We start from the raw sequence: 23,308 nt of genomic DNA, 5'->3' as shown, positions 1-23,308 counted from the left end.
TAAGTTCTCTAACATAACGAGGGAGGTTATTCCAGAGTCGGGTTCCCGCTACTGTAAAGGACTTGGAGAAGGTGACTGAGCGATGCAGTGGAACGGAGAGGATTTTATTATAATGGGAACGTGTGTTTCTGTCATGTTGTTCCGACATGAGTGTTGGGGACGAGGAGAGATATGAGGGACAGTGTACATTCATAAGGCAGTAGATGAGACAGAGTGTATGGAAATCTCTGCGTTTGTCTGCACGCAACCTGGACAATTTTACATATGCTGGTGAAATGTGATCAAAAAGTCGAACGTCACAGATATATCGGACGCAGGCATTCGTGCCCAGTTCTAGACGTCGGGAATTTTCCTGAGAGAGGCCTTGTAGGATAATATCGCTGTAGTCAATGATTGGGAGTATAAGCGTTTGTACTAATTTCTTTTTCAGATCGAAAGGGAAGAGTTTTTTATACTTTTGTAGGACATGAAGGGATGCTGATGCTTTTTTGCACACTGCAGTTACGTGCTCTGTCCAATTTAGATTTTCATCTATTATTACTCCCAAACTCTTTGCTGAGGGAGAGAAGTTAACATTTGTTCCATTTAGGATAAGAGGTGGTACGGATTCCCGATGTTTTGGGCTAATGAGCTTAGAGTGACCAACAAGTACCGCTTGGGTTTTAGATGGGTTTAGTTTTAGACCTATGTCCTGTGCCCATTTTGACAGTGCATCGAGGTCAGTATTGAAATTTTCAATAGCTTTCTTGAGATTGCTTGGTTTCGCACTTAGATACAACTGAAGGTCATCAGCATACATATGGTATTTGCAATAGGTCAGGACCGATGACACATCATTGACATAAAGAGAGAAGAGTATAGGACCTAATACTGAGCCTTGGGGAACGCCTGACACTACCTGCCGCCATTGTGATTTTATATTCCCAGACAGGACGCGTTGCTGACGAGACGTCACGTATGAGCGAAACCATTGCACTGCGCTTGGTGAGAAATTTAGACCGCTAAGTTTGGCTAGTAAGATGTCGAAGTCGACAGTATCAAATGCTTTGCTGAAATCTAAGAAGCAAATGATAGTCGCTTCTTGTCTGTCCATGGCAAGTTTCAGGTCATCTGTCACCTTTATCAGAGCGGATGTTGTGCTTCGATGTTTACGGAAACCTGATTGGTATTCGTCTAGTATGTTGTTAGTAGTTAGGTAGTTGGTGAGCTGGTCATAAACTATATATTCTAAGGCCTTTGATAGTGCATGAAGAAGGCAGATGGGGCGGTAGTCAGAGGGTGCTGTGGCGATGTCCTTTTTAGGCAGTGGCTTAATTTGTCCCAGTTTCCAGGCCTCAGGGAAAACACTTGTGATTAATGAATCGTTGAAAATGTCTGTTATAGAGGGCAGTAGTTGGTCAATAATAAGTTTTACCATCTGGATAGTGATACCATCATGTCCAGTAGATTCTGATCTAATCCGCATTATGGCTTTCTTGACAGTACTGCAAGTGACGTGCTGTAGATAGAATTTTTCTTTGCTACAGTCGTTCATCCCAATGAAGTAATCAATGATTCTCTGTTTTTTTTTTTTTCGGATCAATTTTGGTTGCAGGTAATGTGAAGAATCGGTTTAGTTCTTCAGCTGGGACCATGGGATTTTCTGCAACTTTTATTTTGCCTAAACCGAGACTACGGAGATTTTTCCACAAGATAGCTAGTCTACATCTATTGTCAGCTAATGTACGGGCATGTCTGAGCTTAGCGTTTCTCACCGCTGACTGACATTGTTTCGTTTCTGCTTGTATACAGCGTGATTTTCAGGTGTAGGGTGTATCTTGTATGCCCGATGTGCAGCATCTCTGAGATTCATGAGCTGTTTTAGTTCATCAGTCAGCCAAGGTGCAGGTTGCCTTTTTACTTTTCTGGTCTTTATTGGAGAATATTTGTCATATAGTTGAATAATTTTGTTAGTGAAATCGTGGAGTTTGTCGTTTATGTCCTTGAGGGGAGTAGAGGTCATCCCCCAAAGTATTTCTTGTGCCTCAGTTTCGAGTTCAGGCAAATTTATGCGTTTGAGGTCTCGGTATGTAGACAGTTTTTGTTTCTTTCTAGGGCATTCTAGTGAATACGTCATGGAAATGATGTCATGGGCAGACATGCCAGGCGCAGATATTTGAGAGGTGCGGATTATTCTGTTCGGAGATTTCGTTGCGAATATATCTATGAAAGTGTGACTGGTAGTCGTGTGATGAGTAGGTGCCAGCTGAAGTAGCGTCATATTTGAGGAAGAAAGCATCCTCTTAAAGTTCCCAGTGGAAGGACTATTGCACAGAAAATTAATGTTAGTGTCACCAGCTATAATTACATGTTCATATGACGATTCGAGACAAGAGAGGGCAGTTTCGAAGCAGGCGAACCCACCTACTTTAGGAGGTTTGTAAAGGACACATATTAAGCACTTTCTGTTAAGTGATTTGGTCTCTATGAACATATATTCCACTTGTTTATCTACATTGTTGTCGGATGTGTGTAGTACTATAGGTGACAAATCAGAGCGTATGTTTACATGTCCCTATTGCCACGCAGCATACGACAGTACTTTTTTTTTAAGGCAACATCAACTGTTCCAGCGAGCAGTACGACCGTTGCAAGCACACGTGTTACTACGAAGAGTTAATCACAAATCTGGCTCGTGCAACGACAGTGCACACAAATGCATAGCTGATGCCCATTTGATGGATTAGCTGACGGCAAAGACGCTCGCGCTCAACGTTTCTACCGGGAGAGATTTCCAGGATGATAGTCCCCCAACAGGAAAATGTCAGAAGCCATTGATACTCGACTTAAGAAACATGAGGCATTTAAGCCGGATCCTCGCAACCGGGTGAGACCAAGAAGGACGATGACATTGATATGGGTCCGCGCGAGGTACCCGCGTGGTCAGGGGGGGCCTTGCCACGGTGCGCGCGGCTCCCCCCGTCGGAGGTTCGAGTCCTCCCTCGGGCATGGCTGTGTGTGTTGTCCTTAGCGTAGCTTAATTTAAGTTAGACTAAGTAGCGTGTAAGCCTAGAGACCGATGGCCTCACCAGTCTGGTCCCACAGGACCGTACCACAAAATTCCAAAACATCGCAGCGGGAGTTGACGATGACCCTAGTGTAAGAACAAAATATGTAGCTAAAACACTGAATGTTGATCACACGACTGTCTGGAGGATTGATGTATGTATCAATTCCCATGGCGGGTATTTTCGTGTGAAAAATAGTTGCGTGTGGTATGCTGGTGCGTTCTGTTCGTGTGTATTTCCCATGAATAATGAGTTGGACAAAAACTTGGAAACAAAATATTTTCAGAACCATGTTGATATAACATAATTCTTTCGTCTATTTACGAGGAATGTGTCGCGCAGTTTGTGGCGTACGTTTTTGTTACACCCTGTATATCCAGTTTTCTCATAAATTATCCATGGTAATAAAACGGAACTTCGCCACGATACAGGGTCAGATCTTATACATTCACTGATCTAGTATCGAGTATCGTTGTTAGGAATCGAGATAAAAAGTCTTAATGAAGTTCTTAAAACTTTATCTAATTTAAAAAATTGTGATCAAACGGAGTAGCTGCCTCTACTACTATCGATCCATCTAACCATAATACCGCTGTCAGTAAGAGAAAAAAATTTCAGAGTCTTACCTTACGTAGTTTCTGAGATAATGCCAGAAATTTTGCAAAAAACGTTTTTCAGAAATCACCACTTCATTACCTATATGTTTACTTCCAACAGGACATGTTCTGTAGAATCCATTTCCGTTATTTCTTCCATTCTTAAACATTTACTTTGGTGCAGTCATATTAAAGAGAGAAACACGACTCAGTGAGTAATGAGCCTTACAGAATGTGGATAATATCATGCATTATATCACAAACAGGAAGTGATATAACAGCAACCAAGGTAGCCAAACTACGCTGAAGGATTTTTACCAGAAATCAACATAAATCACTTCCTTCTGGAGCAAACATTTTCCGAGATATCTTGTAACTGAGCAAGCGTTCATTAAACCTGTAGAAATTCCTTTGCAGTAAATAATTTCAAAATAAATTAAAAATACTTACACTTTTCCAAAATCAACGAATCATACAACAAATTAAAGAGTAATCTCCGAAAGACAATTTTCCATAAAAAATAAAAATAAAAATTTTACACCCACGTCACCTTTTGGCTCCCATTTAAGTGCCATGGGGGCGAACAGAAACGACCAAAGAAACTGGATTAGGTGGTTGGTAGAGTGGGATGACTCTGGGAGACTGCCGATCCCAGAGGTCTGCGTGTTGTGACATTCCCCAGCATAAGAAAAGAGATAAAGCATCCCACACGTCACAACTACCTAAACATGTAAGGTCGATTTCTCGTAAAGTGAACTATGTGGGTGCAAGAAAGGGGGCGCTTTACGTGTCTGGCTGGCCCAGAAGCAGGTGTGATCAGCCAGTAGAATGAACGACAGAATGTATTAAAAGAGGCTGAAACGCCCAAGGGTCACAAGTGAACGTTTTAATCTAGTTGGAAAAAGACGATGAAAGAGCAGATGGAATTTTGGACCTATGTGTCAACGTTTATTGAAATCAAACATCTAGTAGATGCACGGCAGTTATATCAGAGTTCTGGTCAAACAACCAGACTCGACTCATTTACTAATAATTTTCAAGTGTGTTACGTGCTTAAGGCCAGGAGAGCAAGGGGACATTGCAAAGAGTAAAAAATCAGATATGTTTTGTTTTTTTGTGGAGGAATGTGGTTTTCGCTATATAGTGTATATACTGGGGAACTTATCTGGCTCCAGACGGCTAGACAAATGTCCAGATTTACACGTCTAAGTGACAAGAAGATTAGATATCCTACATACGAAAGAGCTGCTATTACATGAATAATTTTATTCTGAGGTGACAAATTTGAACTAAACTCCTTCTGAACAAGCCTTGAAGGACCAACGGTACCGACAGACCGCCGTGTCATCCTTTGCTCACAGACGTCATTGGATATGGATATGGGGGAGCATGTGGTCAGCACACCGCCTTCCAGGCCGTTGTCAGTTTTCGTGACCGGAAACGCTACTTCCCAATCAAGTGAAACATCAGGTATATATCGGTTTCCCGATTCTTTATTGCCGGCCGCGGTGGTCTCGCGGTTCTAGGCGCGCAGTCCGGAACCGTGGGACTGCTACGGTCGCAGGTTCGAATCCTGCCTCGGGCATGGATGTGTGTGATGTCCTTAGGTTAGTTAGGTTTAAGTAGTTCTAAGTTCTAGGGGACTGATAACCACAGCAGTTGAGTCCCATAGTGCTCAGAGCCATTTGAACCATTTTTTTGATTCTTTATTAGTTAAGTTACATTTCTTCCGCAACAAAAGTGGGGAGTACAAACTGTTTGGAGGCGGTTGAAAGGCTCTCGTATACGGAAGAGGATTCCAGGACAGCTTATGTGTACTGTTGAAATGTGGCAGAAAAGCTTTCCTTAAGAAATGGGTGTTAGTCATGGGAGGTTTCCAGGGCCCGTTCGCCAAATTCTGAAGTAGCAGTTTCTTAACGTAAATTCTTTTGTGCGATAGGAAGCGAGCCTAAATCACAAGAAATAGACACCTGAATTAAGACAAGCATCTATTCAGCATGGATGTCAATAAGAATCCCGCCTTTTCGATTCCGCGGCAACGTAAGAAAATTCGTACCATCTCAAGAGAATTTCTGTCCGTCAATGGCCTCCTAGAGCAGAAGATCGTTACTTGGTACCACCCCAGCAAATTGTTCATGGGTAGCTGTACGCCATGCCAGTGAAATTTCTGCAGCATACTCCTCTATTACAAACTTCAAGCCACATTCACGTTCGACATATTGGCTACAAGAATGCTGTCGCCCCTCCAACGATACCTGGGGTGAGAGGAGAGTGCTTTCAACTTCATATTTCTCGATTCCTCGCTTTCGTCCCGTGCTGATTGTGCAGTTCAAAGATGTAAGTGTTGTATTTGTTAACAACATGAAGTTCTATTCTCGAATTTCACAGCCCGTACTCTGAGTAGCTCACGTCTACTGCGTTCTTTGTGCATCTTGGATGCGGAGTTTATTAGGTTATTTCTGTCGTTACTTTTAAAATGTAAGCTGACCAGATGAAGAATTCTGGTTTTGTTCTTCCAGTCTTCTTAACGATTTCAGTCCAAGTTCCATCTAATTAGCTTAATTTTTCATGATAGTTTTTCGATGTTTTTAAGAGCAACATTGTAGTGAAATTTCATGTTGGTTTTTGAATTTGGATAAGAATTTGGTATTGCGAAATTGGCCTCCATTTATGAATCCCACTTCCTAAAACTTCTCCTATGATTGGGCGACCCTTATTGAACAAATTTAATCAGGTATACTCTACGCTGTTGTGTCAATGTGATGGTGTTTCCGCTGGGCGCAGTGCCAATGATTGAATCACGAATGGAATGACATAATATGTGTCAACTGTGGTGACGAATGGGTAGCGCTGACACATCCAGATTAGTCTCACATTATTTTGCTTCATAAGAGGTAGTAAGTTAGCTCTCCCTTTTGAAAGTTAATTTTATTACTGTCTGTATAGTTCTAGGACAACCTGACTTTTAAGGGAGACAACTTACAACGAAAAGATCAAGTTCGACACAGAAATGAACCGTCTATCTATTGTTCATGAAGTCTCTGTGATTAATGGTAATGGACATGGTATTTATACATCAGCAGGTTCTGTTATAAATGCCAATAAGACGTATAAACTTAGTTTATTGGTTCCCAGCAATGAATGTTCCAAACTTTGACTTCCGTACCCACACTTCCGTAATCTAGACTAATAATCTGTTATTCCGGAGACTTTGCCTTTTAACTGATCTCGATTCTTTCATCAGTACAAGTTTCAACTTTTACTACAGTCTCCTATGGGTCGTTAATTCACATAATTTACAATTAGTAAATTAGAAAGTCTAAGACTCTCTTCTTCTCCTTGGTTTTTACTTATATGATTATTAATTTAGAACCGCTGGACTTCTTAACGCAGTTCTCCCTCTCAACATCTTCTTTAGCTTTTACTGACACCGATCCCATCTTAACGATCTGAGTAACACTACGAGCTTCTGACACCTTTCTAATAGCATGGTCGCCTGTTGCTTAATTGGCCAATCCCGAAAGGACACGACAATGCTCCTGCCGCCGAAAAAAGCACGTAACGTACGTCCTGTTCACAAGGAGAACGATTTTTGAAGGGGTGCGGAGAGCAGAGGATGCAAGCCCCGCCTATCTGCTCCCAGCAAAATGGCTGGCGAGGAGAGAGGGGCAGTGAGGGGGGGGGGGGAACAATTCGTGCTTACATCAAGCAGTGCTGGCACGACACTTCTTTCCCCCTTGGGTGGTTGGATCAGAAGTGCTACCACCTCGTGGCTGGACTTCCTAAGTGTTGAAGGTGAACGGCTAAGAATCTTTTCATTAACTCTAGGGAACGGCTCTGAGCACTTGGTCATCCAGTCTTTCTGATGTGTTGGTTGCGTTACTTTATTTAGTTGTTTGTAAACAATACAACAGTTTGCAGCGGTACATCACGGCTCTAGGCATCCGGAGATGGTGCCATCTAGCAGGAGCGAGTCGCGGGGCCCAGTGTTTCAACAGTGGCGAGAAGTTTGTGCGTCAAGGAGCGTATTGCATCCTGAATGGTTTCCACATCCAGATTGTGACGCAAGTCGTGAACTCTCGCCCACTGTAGATCTCCCAGTATCGAACGTAAACAGTTCCCCGAAGAGGAGCAGTGGTAAAGCATCGCAGGCAGGACTGCTGCTCTGTAAAGTCGGAGCTTTCTGCGAACGTTAAATTGCCAGCTCGAAAATAAAGGATTTAGTTGATGAAATAAGTGCGTTGAATGGTCACGCCATTCCAGCACATGATCTCTGAAAAGGAGTTTGTGGTCCAGTATGACTTGCAAGTATTTAATCTGAGTAGTCCAGGGAAGTTCTACATCCTGCAATATCAGTCGATGCTGGGTGAACATGATAACAACATGACAGATATTTTCCGGATATTTGTCACTGGCGTGACGAACCCACCTTGATCTTGTATCCCTTGGCGGTGCGCAGGATGAGGTAGTGCGCGATGCCGGACGGCTGGAAGTCCCTGGGGACGCGCAGCGACAGCGCGTAGCAGCCGGGCTTGCTGGTGCTCTCGCGCACCATAAACGCGCCCTCCGGTTCACGGCCCAGCACCTCCAGCGCGATCTCCCTGCGAACAGAGACACACAGGTCGACTCGGAGAACCTTACAACAAGCGTCAGTTAGCCTCCCTAGAGATCTCGTGTACCGTGAATACGCCCTCCACGTCACAACGCAGCAACACCAAAGTAAGCTCTCTGCAAACAAACTCACACGTACACGTAAGGGCATAGAGACAATGACATAGCAGTCAGGCTTACTTCTGCTCTTGCGTACCATTCTCCACACCAAGTCTCAGAACCTCCATCGTAGTATTCGTCCAAGGTCACACATGTAATCTCTGGGGATGCCGTGTTCCTTGACATCGGGAAGGCATCTGACACTGTCTCAATGGAGATCTGTCGCTCCATGAACCAGACCTCAGGACTGGCGTCCAGTGCCTCCAGTGCAAACACTGTCATACATGTAAACTCGGAACGCGTTGAGCTTAATATGGCCGTTCAAGTAGAAGTTTATCGTATGTCGCTGGAGAAGGTGTAAGCTGCAACGGAAGATAATGTCTTTCCATATTTCAAGAAGGGCCGAAGGACAGATGCACACAATTATAGATCTATATCGTTGATGTCAGTCTGTTGTACAATTATGGCACACGTTTTATACTCAAGAATTATGACGTTTTTAGGAAACGAAAATCTCCTCTACAAAATAATCATGGATTCCGCTAACAGAGATCTTGCGAAAGTCAGCTCGCTCTGTTCCTCCACGTCGCTTTAGACAACGGCGCTCACTTTGAAGCCGTGTTCCTTGAATTCAGGAAGATATTAGAAACCGTCCAGCACCGCCAGTTACTGAGAAAACACGAGCTTTTCGATTATCGGATCAGATTTGCGAATGGGTTAACGATTTCCTTGAGGACGGAACTCAACACGTCGCGCTTAACGGAATAAAATCAACAGATGTAAAAGTTCCCAGAATTCATTCTGGAAACATCCCCCAGGCTGTGGCTAAGCCATGTCTCCGCAATATCCTTTCTTTCAGGAGTGCTAGTTCTGCAAGGTTCGCAGGAGAGCTTCTGTAAAGTTTGGAAGGTGGGAGACGAGGTACTGGCAGAAGTAAAGCTGTGAGTACCGGGCGTGAGTCGTACTTGGGTAGCTCAGTAGGTAGAGCACTTGCCCGCGAAAGGCAAAGATCCCGAGTTCGAGTCTGGGTCCGGCACACAGTTTTAATCTGCCAGGAGGTTTCAGAAGTAAAAGTTATTTCCGGACTACCCCAAGGCAGTGTGATAGGAGCGTCATTGTATATAATTTGTATAAATGATATAGTAGAAAGCGTCGGTAGCACTTCAAGACTGTTCGCATATGATGCAGGTGTCTAAAGGAAAATAGCAACGCCAGAAGACAGTACAGATTTGTAGAATGACCTGCAGAGGATTGAATAATGGTGTAGGCTCCGGTAGTCGACACTGAACGTAAATAAATATAATATATTGAGCGTACGTAGGAAGAGAAAGCCACTACTCCACAACTACACTCCTGGAAATTGAAATAAGAACACCGTGAATTCATTGTCCCAGGAAGGGGAAACTTTATTGACACATTCCTGGGGTCAGATACATCACATGATCACACTGACAAAACCACAGGCACATAGACACAGGCAACAGAGCATGCACAATGTCGGCGCTAGTACAGTGTATATCCACCTTTCGCAGCAATGCAGGCTGCTATTCTCCCATGGAGACGATCGTAGAGATGCTGGATGTAGTCCTGTGGAACGGCTTGCCATGCCATTTCCACCTGGCGCCTCAGTTGGACCAGCGTTCGTGCTGGACGTGCAGACCGCGTGAGACGACGCTTCATCCAGTCCCAAACATGCTCAATGGGGGACAGATCCGGAGATCTTGCTGGCCAGGGTAGTTGACTTACACCTTCTAGAGCACGTTGGGTGGCACGGGATACATGCGGACGTGCATTGTCCTGTTGGAACAGCAAGTTCCCTTGCCGGTCTAGGAATGGTAGAACGATGGGTTCGATGACGGTTTGGATGTACCGTGCACTATTCAGTGTCCCCTCGACGATCACCAGTGGTGTACGGCCAGTGTAGGAGATCGCTCCCCACACCATGATGCCGGGTGTTGGCCCTGTGTGCCTCGGTCGTATGCAGTCCTGATTGTGGCGCTCACCTGCACGGCGCCAAACACGCATACGACCATCATTGGCACCAAGGCAGAAGCGACTCTCATCGCTGAAGACGACACGTCTCCATTCGTCCCACCATTCACGCCTGTCGCGACACCACTGGAGGCGGGCTGCACGATGTTGGGGCGTGAGCGGAAGACGGCCTAACGGTGTGCGGGACCGTAGCCCAGCTTCATGGAGACGGTTGCGAATGGTCCTCGCCGATACCCCAGGAGCAACAGTGTCCCTAATTTGCTGGGAAGTGGCGGTGCGGTCCCCTACGGCACTGCGTAGGATCCTACGGTCTTGGCGTGCATCCGTGCGTCGCTGCGGTCCGGTCCCAGGTCAACGGGCACGTGCACCTTCCGCCGACCACTGGCGACAACATCGATGTACTGTGGAGACCTCACGCCCCACGTGTTGAGCAATTCGGCGGTACGTCCACCCGGCCTCCCGCATGCCCACTATACGCCCTCGCTCAAAGTCCGTCAACTGCACATACGGTTCACGTCCACGCTGTCGCGGCATGCTACCAGTGTTAAAGACTGCGATGGAGCTCCGTATGCCACGGCAAACTGGCTGACACTGACGGCGGCGGTGCACAAATGCTGCGCAGCTAGCGCCATTCGACGGCCAACACCGCGGTTCCTGGTGTGTCCGCTGTGCCGTGCGTGTGATCATTGCTTGTACAGCCCTCTCGCAGTGTCCGGAGCAAGTATGGTGGGTCTGACACACCGGTGTCAATGTGTTCTTTTTTCCATTTCCAGGAGCGTACGTTACTGATAACAATCTGTAGTAAACAGTATCTACCGTAACATATCGAGGAGTAAACTATTTCAAAGAGGCCGTAAGTGGGGTGACCACATAAAACAAATAGCAGGAAAAGCAACTGGCAGACTGTCATTCAGAGCAAGATCTTGACTAAATGTAAATCGTCCACGGAGGAAGTGGCTGGTAAGGCGCTTGAGTACTCTTCATCAACATCGAATCATCACCAGACAGGACTGATAGAAAAGATAGAGAAAATCCAACGGAGAGCGGCACGTTTCGTCACGGGATCGTTTAGTCAGAGCGAGGGCGTTACAGAGACGCTCAACAAATTTCTGTGGTAGATGTTGCAAGAGAGGCGTTGTGGGTCACGGAGAGATTTACTCCTAAAATGCTCTAGAGAGCATTTTCCGAGAAGAGTAGGACAACATTAATTCCTCCAACATACATATTGCGTAATGCCCATGCCGGAAAATTCAAAACATTAGATCTCCCTCCGGAAAGGGTCACACCGGTAAACTCTCCTAAGACACATAACTAGAATGTGTAGCAGTTGTACTCACTGGAGACATCTCGTTACAAGTATGAGCACATGGATGCACGGGCCTCAACCTCCATGCGTTTTCCCTGCAAAGAAGAGCACGCTGATGATAATCTCCTGGGATAACAAGTAACGCTACGTGCTAACTGGTGCTTTTGTGAACCATAAAAGAGAGCCCGAGTTTGCAGCTCATCATCTCTAGAGCACCACACTGACAAAACTTAGTCGACGCTACAGCATATAGCAAGAGGGTTTACTGGTGCTCTGACGCTCCAGAAACATCTCGATCAATTCATGAGCCACTTCCAGCTCGAACTGCCTGCAGACGAGGACATACTTTTAGACTCGCTGACACAGGCTACACCGAATAGCAACTGTTGTAAAGATGGTAACTTTGTGTAATTCCATAACGTGCAAAAACTAAATGTTGCCACTGGGCATACTGGAGCTCTACTTCACCATAAATGTTCGCCACAGTTTACGGTCAAGCACATCCAGCAACAGCTTTAAGCACAGGCAGCAAAAGAGTGTAGCAGCTGGGCTCATTTGCAATTCTGTCGTTGTACGACAGGGCCCTTGGTTCGCGGCCAACACCTCCAACACGATCTATCAGCAAACAACATCACATTGGTAACGTCTGCGAAACGTAGCGAAAGTGTGTCGTAGCCGTGCTTCTTGGTTATCTTACATACAATGTATGTGTGCTTTGGTACGCAGACCTTCACCTTTAGCACAATGTCCCTGCAACGAATTTCGCACTGGAAAACTTGGTAGGCGCCACCTACAGCCTTCGCTGGTGCTCTCCGGGTCTATGAATACAAATCGCCATTTCAAAGACCAAAACCTCCAGCACGATCTCCCTGCGAAGAGTCAAACTGGAAAGCTCAACTTGTTTATCCTGTAAACAAGATCACAATGGAGACGATTAGCAACAACATAAAAATGGCATGCGTAGTGATGCCTTCACACACTAATAATGCGTGGTATGGTTCGCGGGCCAGTGTCTCTAATACGGTCTCCCTGTAAACACAGGATTCACAGCAGCATAGCTCGCTGAGAAGAAGGCTTATCTCAAGGATCTGGTAATGAGATAAGAGTTTGAGAGGGCAATGAACAGTATCACATCAAATAAGTCAACAAGTGTTGAGGTTTACTGTCAAAGATATTAGAAAGTAGTGGGAAACATAGGTATAATAACATTTTTGATCTGGAGTAAATAATGTTCGTGAAACAGCTGATAAGTATCGTTTTTGTAAGGAGACGATGCTTTACAGCTTCTAAATATTTCTGAAAAATTATGATTTGCGCAATAGCTGTATTTTATAAGATTCTGCTATCCTGCAAAAAGTCATTTTATTTTAAAAAGCTCGTGTTTTATGTATAGGAAAGTGTTATCTTCAAGTACCCAGAAAGGATCAGGTGGATGAATACGAAGAGTATCTGGACAAAGAGTCTCAAGCTGCTGCACTGTTGCTTAGCATAATGTTTAGAAGAAGAGGTAAACAAATTGCAGGTGAACCGGACGATGACCACTTGGATTAAATAAAAGGTAAAAGTACCAACGGAAAATAAGTAACATGAATAACTATCACGAGACACCACCGTACCATGATTAAAAACAGCTAAAGAGGAGGATTAATTCAACGTAATCTCATAAGCAGTAATTTAAAAAGTAAATGGTAAAAGTATCAAAATACAAAGGGGCAACAGGTTCTTAATCTAAAAACAAACGCTCTGCCTGGGACTAGGGCACCGCGCGTGGGCAGTTCTCTTGCCCGCGAAAGACAAAGCTTCCGAGGTCGAATCTCACTCCGGCACAACGTTTTAACCTCCCTGGAAGTTTCACATCAGCGCACATTCCAATGCAGAGTGAAAATTTCATTCTGAAAGCAGAGGGTGTTTCAATAATAAATAATAATTAATAATAAATCAATTTATTTCTTGAATAGGCGAGCCTAACAGCTAAAGCAGCGACAGTTGTCCCAGTTTTTTATGCACTATCCGCTGTTCGCTTTTCATGTTTACTGAACAGGAGTAGCGTCTGTTTGCAATAGGAGAATGTTTTCTGTGTCCTTCCTTTTCAGGTGTGCAGGTCTGCGTTTACAGTGCAGCATGAGTTCTGCGCACGGTTTAGAAAAGATCCACCACACACGAATAATACAGGTAGGTGGTACCGACAGTTCAAGGAAACCGGGTGCATTTGTCAGGGGAAGAGTCGTGGTCGACTTCACGTGCTTTGTGAAAAAACGTCGAAAGAATGCGCGAGGTGTTTCACCGAAGTCCTCGCAAGTCACTTAGTGAAGCAAGAAATGAATTTTTCATGCCAAAGATTATAGTGTGGGAAGAGTTGAGTAAGCGGCTATGCTTTAAAACGTACAAAGTGGGATTATTGTAGACCCTTACACCAGCAAACTGAAAACAGGTGACTTTTGTGAATACCTGCAGTTAAAAATGGAGTACGTTGGTTTTTTAGTAAGAACAATATTTAGCGATGCAGCCACTATCCATGTGACTAGCAACGTGAGCATGCATTAAGTCCGTATCTGAGGAAGCGAGAAACAATATACGCCTGTTGAAAAACAGCCGGCCGCTGTGGCCGAGCGGTTCTAGGCACTTCTGTCTTGATCCGTGCAACCGCCACGGTCGCAGGTTCGAATCCTGCCTCGGGCATGGATGTGTGTGATGTCCTTGGGTTAGCTAGGTTTAAGTAGTTCTAAGTTCTAGGGGACTGATGACCTCAGATGTTAAGTCCCACAGTGCTCAGAGCCATTTGAACCTTTGTTGAACAACAGAGGCTCTCCAGATGTGAAAGTTTTCTCTGCGTTGTCGTGTGAGAAAGTGCACGGTCAATTTTTGCTCAAACAACAAATAGTAACGGGTAACTCATTTGCAGACATGGAAACCTTGTTGTTACCCCGGCTTAACACCAGTTATGACGATTACACTCTCCAACTGCAACATTTTCACACGAATGTACGAGAACTTCCTAGTTGTGTTCTTCGCCAATGCTGGAATGGACTTCCTGCTACAGCAGACAAGAACCTTCTCCCCTGGCCAACCAGTTCGCTGGGGTTAACACACTGCGATTCCTTTCTGTATGGGTTCGTGAAAGACGGATGTTATATAAAGCCAATGCCCGTGTCCCTCGAGAAATTTTACTGCAATTCACCTCGGAGGTCTTGTTACAGGGAGTATGGGAAGAATATAAGTACCGTTAGATGTGTATCGTGTGACAGAACTTCCACATATCGAAGGAATGTGATTAACGCTTTAAGAACTTGTAAAGAGGCCGCCGCTTATGCTGCACAATTTGCCCATGTAAAGTAATAAATCTATTATTAATTTTAAAAGTGCAACATTATTTACAAACACCCTGTATAAAAACGAAGAAAATGGCTATGTCAGGGTCGCTAGCCGGCACCCAAGTGGTCGACTTCACAGAGCGTGCTTTAGACAATAAACTGGGGCTCAACTTATTGCGATTTTTGGCCAAAAAACTACGTCGTTCTGCAGTAGCCCGATTAGCTCTCATGGAAATAGCTTGCATCCGGATGGCAGCCTAAAAGCAAGACCTTGCACTTGCGGAAATACACTGAGATCACAAATGTCATGGGATAGCGATATGTACATATACAAATGGCGGTAGTATTGCGTACACAACGTATAAAAGGGTAGTGCATTGGCGAAGCTACCATTTTCACTCAAGTGATTCACCTGGAGAGGTTTCCAACGTGATTATGGTCGCAGGACGGAAATTAACAGACTGAACCCGCAATGCTAGTTGCAGTTAGTTGCACGGAACATTTCATTTCGGAAATTGTAAGGGCATTCAATATTCCAAGATCCACAGTGTCAAGAAAGTGCCGAGAATACCAAAAGTTAGACATTACCTCTCACCACGAACAATGCAGTGGCCGATGGCCTTCACTTAACGATCGAGAGTAGCGGCGTTTTCATAGGGTTGCCTGCACTGATATACAAGCAACACTGAAATAACCGCAGGAATAAATGTGAGACGAACAACGAATCAGTGCGACGAAATTTGGCGTTAATGGACTATGGCAGCAGACGAGCGGCGCGACTGCCCTTCCTAAACCATACGACATCGCCCACAGCGCCTCTTCTGAGCCCGTGGCCATATCGGTTGGACCATGGTCAGATGAGCTCTGATTTCTGTTAGTAAGAGCTGATGCTAGTGTTCGAGTATGGCGCAGAGCCCACGAAGCCATGGACCCAAGCTGTGAACAAGCCACTGTGGAAGCCGGTGTTGGCTCCACTTTGGTTGGGGCTGTGTTTACATGGAATGGACTGAAACCTCTGGTCCAACTGAATCCATTATTGACTGGAAATTGTTACGTTAGGTTACTTGGGGACCATCTGCAACCATTCAGGGATTTCATATTCCCAAACAACGATGAAATTTTTATGAATGACAATGTGCCATGTCACCAGGCTACAACTGTTAGCGTTTCATTTGAAGAACACTCTGGACAAATCGAGCGATTCATTTGGCCACCCACATTGCCCGACATTAATCGCATCGAACATTTAGGGCACATAACCCTGCCTCGTGAATCCTTTCGCAGCTGTGGATGCCTATGGAGTCAGCACGACTCAATATTTCTGCAAGTGGCTTCCAACAACTTGAAACTTCGTGGAGATTAAAACAGTGTGTCGGACCGAGGCACGAACTCGGGAACATTGCCTTACGTGGGCAAGTGCTCTACCATCTGACCTTCCCAAGCACTACTCACGCCCCGTCCTCACAGCTTTACTTCCACCAGTACCTTCCAAACTTCGCAGAAGCTCTCCTGCGATGCTGTAGAAGTAGCACTCATCGAAGAAAGGATATTGCGGAGACATAGCTTGCTACAGCCTAGGGGATGTTTCCAGAATGAAATTTTCACTCTACAGCTTAGTGTGCGCTGACATGAAACTTCCTGGCAGATTAAAATGTGTGTTGGACCGAGACTCGAACTCGGGACCTTTGCCAATCGCAGTCAAGTGCTCTACCTTCTGAGCTGTGAGTACGGGGTGTGAGTCGTGCTTGGGTAGCTCAGCTGATAGAGCACTTGCCCGTGGCCGGTCGGTGTGGCCGAGCGGTTCTAGGCGCTTCACTCTGGAACCGCGCAACCGCTACGGTCGCAGGTTCGAATCCTGCCTCGGGCATGGATGTGTGTGATGTCCTTAGGTTAGTTAGGTTTAAGTAGTTCTAAGTTCTAGGGGATTGATGACCTCAGGTGTTAAGTCTCATAGTGCTTTTTTGGACTTGCCCGCGAAAGGCAAAGGTCCTGAGTTCGAGTCTCGGTCCGACACACAGTTTTAATCTGCCAGGAAGTTTCATATCAGCGCAGTCTCCGCTGCATAGTGAAAATTTCATTCTCTTCCAATAACTTGTTGAGTCCATGCCATCTTGAGCTGCTGCAGTACGTCGGGGAACGTCGGGGAAAAGGTCCGACACAAAATTACGACTTTTGTCACCTGAGTGTAAAATGGGGAGAGGTAAGTCATCACGAAACGACAGAAAGTGGCTATCTTAGGGTCGGTAGCCTGCACCAAGGACGCGCCGTCCAAGTGGATGACTGGGGAGCGTGCTTAAACACAATAGGGTGAGAGCTTGGTGCAATACTTGACTGAAAAGAAGCCCAACCAGTTGCTTTGAAAACAGCTTACACACGGATGGCAGCCTAAAATCAGGGTCTTGCGGTTGCCGAAATAGAAAAATGTGGGAGGTTGCTTGCCCGAGGATGCCAGCCCAAAATCATGGCGTGCCACACGATTCGTGCACCATGCGTGCCAACCTACAAACAGGTGGCTTACATACGGAAGGTAGCCTAAAAACGGATCCGGTGCTTGCCAGACACAGAGAATTAGAATGCTGCTTACCTAGGGATGCCAGCCTGAAACCAGGGCGCTGTGCGGAGGTGGTGGGCCTCGGATCGCGTGCCGAGGCTGTCACTGCGCTCGGGAGGCGGCGGGGGCGGCGTGGAGGCGGGGGCGGGCGCGACGCTTTCCAGCAGCGGCAGCTCGGAGCCCACGGACACGCACCGGCGCGGCTCCTCCTCCGAGCTCTGCGACGACCTACACAGTCGTCACAACAGAGAGTTTAGTTCCACTCCACTTGCGCGACATCACCATGCCACAAACAGGGTTGCAAGATTAACCTTCACACGGTATCAGCTTTAGCAAAACATAGCAGGCTTTTATCAGAAATATTTACCCTCAGACAATGTGTCTAATAGTGTATTTTAAATAAGACAGAATGCCATCTTAGGCACTGTATAACATTAAAACACTTGATAATGGGAATTTAAAGCCGAAATCATGACCGTGTAAATGTAACACTGCAAATAAAAACAGTCTAATGTCGGTACTGACTATAAAGAAATATATCATGACTGTGGCCCCACATCAAGAAAACATTATTATATTACATGTAAGCGGTCTTTCGTTAGCCACCAAGTTATTCTACCAACTATATTGCGATACAATGTAAAATACTACCATATAAATAATAATGGCTTACCGTGAGACCCATCCATATTGTTGATATTACAAAACCATTGCTTCATGCTATAATGAAGTTGCAAACTAGTAAAAAAATGTTCGTGGTAATGTTCCTAACACTTTCCCTGAGGTGATGAACTAAATCACGCACCACTCGTTCCCCTTTCTTCAGCAGATTTCCCTGTATAGAGCTGTGTATTTAAGCGACAACTGGTCTCACAAACTACAGCAGGTCACATTCATATCCTGTAGTTTCCAGGTTTTGAAAGAATGCACGCCTTGAATGGATACCGTCCCCTGAAACCACACAGGTGCTTATCAACTTAAGATAAGGCCCAAACGAATAAGACGAAATGCATGCATCAACGCACATTTCAAACACAGAACATATCCAGTGTATATTCAGCTTTCCTCCAGTAACACTCTCGGAAGTTTAGTACCAAACCAGAGCCACCCCAGGAGACCACGAAATCTTGGAAACCACTTTATGGCTAGGCAAATACATAAGCCACGTATTCCTGGAAGCCTGCTTGCGCACATCAGATGGCACTATAATTTTTTATGCGTCCACAACTAGATACAAAATCAGGCACACTAGTTGCCTGAATACTATCATCATCTTCTTCACATTCATTCACATCCATCTCATCCTTATGCTTTTACCATATCGACAGTCAATTTGTTACTAGCATTACATCGCCCACTATCACATCTCTTCACTCTCATTTGCATTTCCAAAAATTGATTCATTATCACTATGACTCTAATGTGCATCTGCTGAAGCCTGTTGGAGCCCGTAGCCCCTTTCAAAGCGTATACAATCACTCACTGTAAATAAAATATAATACCAGTCGTACTCCAACAAAGCGCAATTCCCAATTGTGAATTTTTTCCAATAATGCACGTGTATGTAGGACATGTTCTGAAGCATCAAGGTATCACCAGTTTAGTATTGGAGGGCAGCGTGGAGGCTAAAAATCGTAGAAGAAGACCAAGAGATGAATACACTAAGCAGATTCAGAAGGATGTAGGTTGTAGTAGGTACTGGGAGATGAAGCTTGCACAGGATAGAGTAGCATGGTGAGCTGCATCAAACCAGTCTATGGACCTAAGACCACAAGAACAACAACAACAACATGTCTTTTCTAGGAACTGGTAGCAATACTGTTGGTTGAGACGGTACATTGTTGCCAAACTTTTATTTACGTGATAAGGTTGAAATATAACAGTGAAAATCATATTTGCATATGTGACGTATTTTCTGAGCCCATTCATAAAACTTCAAATTATTGTACAACGTACCGTGACATAACCATAAATATTTTGTCCAGTTATAATAAATGGACCATCAAAATTTCTCTGGAGAATGAGAAGGCTAAGTCTACGTTAAAACAGTACTATCATAGTTAAAAGAGCCCTGGGGTCAAAAGACCCCAGTCATCAAGCAAAGTTTAAATTGACGAAATTACCACACATTGCCTCAGGACAGGATTTCCTGATCTGAGGCCTGCGGGTGGACACAATAAAACACTTAGTAAATGTAAAAAATTACATTTAATGTTGCTAGTTATGTCTTTCAACAATTTTTTATTACCTTAAATTATTTGGTAAAAGTCGTTGCACGTTGTAAACTTCGAATTACAACGAGTGCAAAATTCTGCTTTTACCATACCGACAGTCAATTTGTTTCTAGCATTACATCTTAAAAAGATTCATGTGACTGAAGACTCTTTCAACTTGGGCATTGCTGCATGGAACCGCCATTATCGTTGGGATAATTTTTTATGTTAGGTGTGTCATTGTTTAAAAACGTATTCTAAAAATACCGAATCACTCATTATTCGGTATACACGAGGCTAGAATGACGATCAGTTCAGTAAGAGACCGAACACATCGCAATCCAGACCGCAATCGGGGAACTGCAAGGGTAGTTGCATCACACTGCTGCAGCCATGTGTCTACAAGAAACTTGTCGCTTTGTGCCAGTGGTACAAGTAACAGCGCTATCAGTGCTTATTTATAACTGGAATTTTTATTCTGCAAGTCGCCTACACAGGTGACAAGCAAATATACCGTGGAGGGGGGAGGGTTATAATTAAACTTCCCTATTTAACACGTTATAACACGGAGGAAACTAATTACCGTAAGAGTACCAAACTTAGTAGCATTAATAACCCAGTGTATGGCATGCCTGATTTCCATGCGTCACAGCGCCACGTCCAGATCCAACTATAGCCAACAGGAGTCGTGATCAGTCACCGTGATCCGTAGTCTCACACACCTGACCAGACGCAGTGCCCTTGTTGACGTGTCAACGTGAGCTTGGACAAACACGGCGTTATTGAAGGAACTCTATTATCAAAACAACAGTACCGCTGCAGCTGCACATCGAGAATATCGCCTGCTGGAAGGGTTACGGAAGGGTCCTCTTTCTCCACATGCCGTGTGGAGCGTGATGAAGAAGTTCGAATCAACTGGAGAACTGGGCGTCTCTCCGGGAAGAGGTCGACGACTGGTTGCACCACAGATGGTTGATGAAATCGCTGTTCCTAAGGCAGAAAACGCTGCGCGAAATTCCCTATCGTCAGACAGTGCGCGTGCTGTGTCACGACAGTTAAACATCCCGTGCGTGGCCTACTGTACAGAAGGTGCATCCAACCATTCTCGAATGGTTTCCGCACAAAATCCGTATCGTACAGCAGTTTGGACCACAGGATGTACAACTATATGTTGACTTGGCACTCCACTTTCTCGCAAGGACTGAAGTTGACGGTGTCACGCCCTGGACCATCCTATGGACCGACAAAGCTCATTTTTCTCTGACAGGTTAGATGAAAACACAGAACTGCCGAGTGTGAGGCTCTTCACCTCCAGTCACTGTGTATTAAGTTGCTCTGCATGATGATCGTGTGTCACGTTCATCATTGGCCCATCCTTTTTTTGAACAGGTTGGCGTTCAAAGACCAGAGATGTGCAGTGTGACTGACCAGCGTTACTGCGATATGCTTCGCCAGCATGCCATAGCCGCCCTACAGGAGAGAGACGCATTGAACTCAAGAGCTTTCATGCAAGATGGGGCACCACCGCATATCGCTCGTGAAGTTCTCACCTGCTTCTCCGCAACGCGATCGAATTATCTGCCGATCATTTCCAAATGCTTGGCTGGCATGACAACTGATGTCACTCCTTGTGATTTCTGGTTGTGGGGATACCTGTAGGACAGGGTTTACTAGGGGAACATTCACACATGTACAGTTTTACTTTACTGATGAGCAATTCTGCTAAAGACTGCAAAATTGTCCTGCAAAGGTTTCTTATTATTTTATAAATATGTTCCTCATAGGGAGTAAGCTAATCGTCCTACAAGAAACTTTGAAACGGTGTGCCTCGTCATACGTTTCTGAAGATTAAATCTGGAATTCTTTCAAATAACTTCCGGGAATTCAGCCAGGTAACACTCTCAGCGACCGTCGATATTTCGGCGGAAGAACACCCCGCCATTTTCAAGGCCAACTGCAACGGACAGGCGGCGTAAATGCAAATTTAATACCTCGGTTCTCGGACAGAAGCAGGAAAGATAACACACACACACACACACACACACACACACACTGAACACTAGTGCCACCAAAGATGACCAAAGTCAGAGCTATCGATAGTGGGACTATGAATTCGCAGGTGAGGCAACATTGACTCTGTTCCTCTGTTTTTTGACAAGGGAGAGAACCGGATTCCAAACAGAGTTTAAACAGAAACCTCCATCCCTGTTAACGAGGTTGCTCGCTAATTTAATCTCAACTGCCTCCCTAATGACACTGTCCCATAGCTGGACGTGCATGCCAATATCTCGGTGTTATTATATAACATGGGGTGACCAGTATCCAAGCAATGTTCGGCAATAGCAGATCTATTTGGCTGCTGTAATCGTGTGTGCCGTTTATGCTCAGTACATCTCTCCTCCACGGCCCTGATAGTTTGACCAATATATGCCACGCCGCAGCTAAAAGGAATACGATATACACCCGCCTTACGCAGTCCAAGATCATCCTTAACGGAACTCAAAAGTGCTCTAATTTTAGATGGAGGTCGGAAAACACATTTCACATCGTATTTCCGTAAAATACAACCGATCTTATTGGACGTGTTTCCTACGTAAGGCAAAAAGGCAGTAGACTTAGGTGTTGACTCAGAATTATCATCAATCACCCGATGTACAGTTGGTCGATAGCGCAACGCACGTTCAATCTGTCTATCACTATAACCATTTTGACGAAATGTAACTTCAAGATGGGACAGCTCAGCTGGCAAAGGTCGCACGTTCGAATCCTGCCTCGCGCATGGCTGTGTGTGATGTCCTTAGGTTTAAGTAGTTCTAAGTCTAGGGGACTGACGGCCTCAGATGTTAAGTCCCATAGTGCTCAGAGCCATTTTTGAATAATATTTAATATCCAAAACAAAATACCAATTCATTATGATTTTTCAAAATATTATAGTAATGGAATTTTTAATAAACTAAAATTATATTGAGGAACGTAATATAACTCGCGCAAAAGATAAGAAATCGTCTGCCAAAAAGCATACGTCAAGAAGGCATGACACCCCATAAAAAACTAAAACTCCTCCCGAACAGGTCATGAAGGCCCAACGGTACCGCCGTCCGCCGTGTCATCCTCAGCTCATAGACGTCACTGGATGCAGATATGGAGGGGCATGTGGTCAGCACACCGCTCTCCCGGCTGTATGTCAGTTTCCGAGACCGTAATGACACACCATAAAATATAAAAGGCAACCTGCACGGAAAAATTTTAAAAATTAAATAAAATCACCTGAATCAGTCATTAGTAGAGAGCGTAGGACAAACCGAAAATGCGTTTACCTCATGGAGGGAACGACAGGCATAGCAGCGCAGAACAGAACCTCGCGTGCAACCCGAAAACAGCCGTACACTACAACGGTCCCTGAGGCCCGTCCGTGTTCACATAGAGTATACTTATGGAAGATAGGAGCTCATGCTAAATATTGGGCTAGTAGTAATGACAGTTACCATGCCGCGCTGCCTCGGGTTTACAGTATGATAACGGCGTAAAACACAAATAGTAATGGGTAAATTAAGAAATAAATAAAATATAATAGATCATATG

General features: G+C 44.9%; 1 protein-coding gene across 1 annotated transcript in view; it reads right to left on the bottom strand.

Annotated features, from left to right (window-relative positions):
• Positions 1–23,308, bottom strand: part of LOC126232784 (EGFR adapter protein-like) — a gene marked incomplete at its 5' end in the record, with an annotated part of 70,125 nt that overhangs the window by 23,939 nt on the left and 22,878 nt on the right. Inside the window, 2 exons of the mRNA XM_049942820.1 lie at positions 8,073–8,244; positions 17,547–17,741. Of these exons, the coding sequence (XP_049798777.1) occupies positions 8,073–8,244; positions 17,547–17,741 (367 nt within the window). The remainder of the gene's footprint in view (positions 1–8,072; positions 8,245–17,546; positions 17,742–23,308) is intronic.

The sequence above is a fragment of the Schistocerca nitens genome, chromosome 1 (assembly GCF_023898315.1).
Source record: "Schistocerca nitens isolate TAMUIC-IGC-003100 chromosome 1, iqSchNite1.1, whole genome shotgun sequence".
Lineage (NCBI taxonomy): Eukaryota > Metazoa > Arthropoda > Insecta > Orthoptera > Acrididae > Schistocerca > Schistocerca nitens.
Note: the sequence above shows the minus strand (reverse complement) of the source record. Positions and strands in the feature narration are given on the sequence as shown.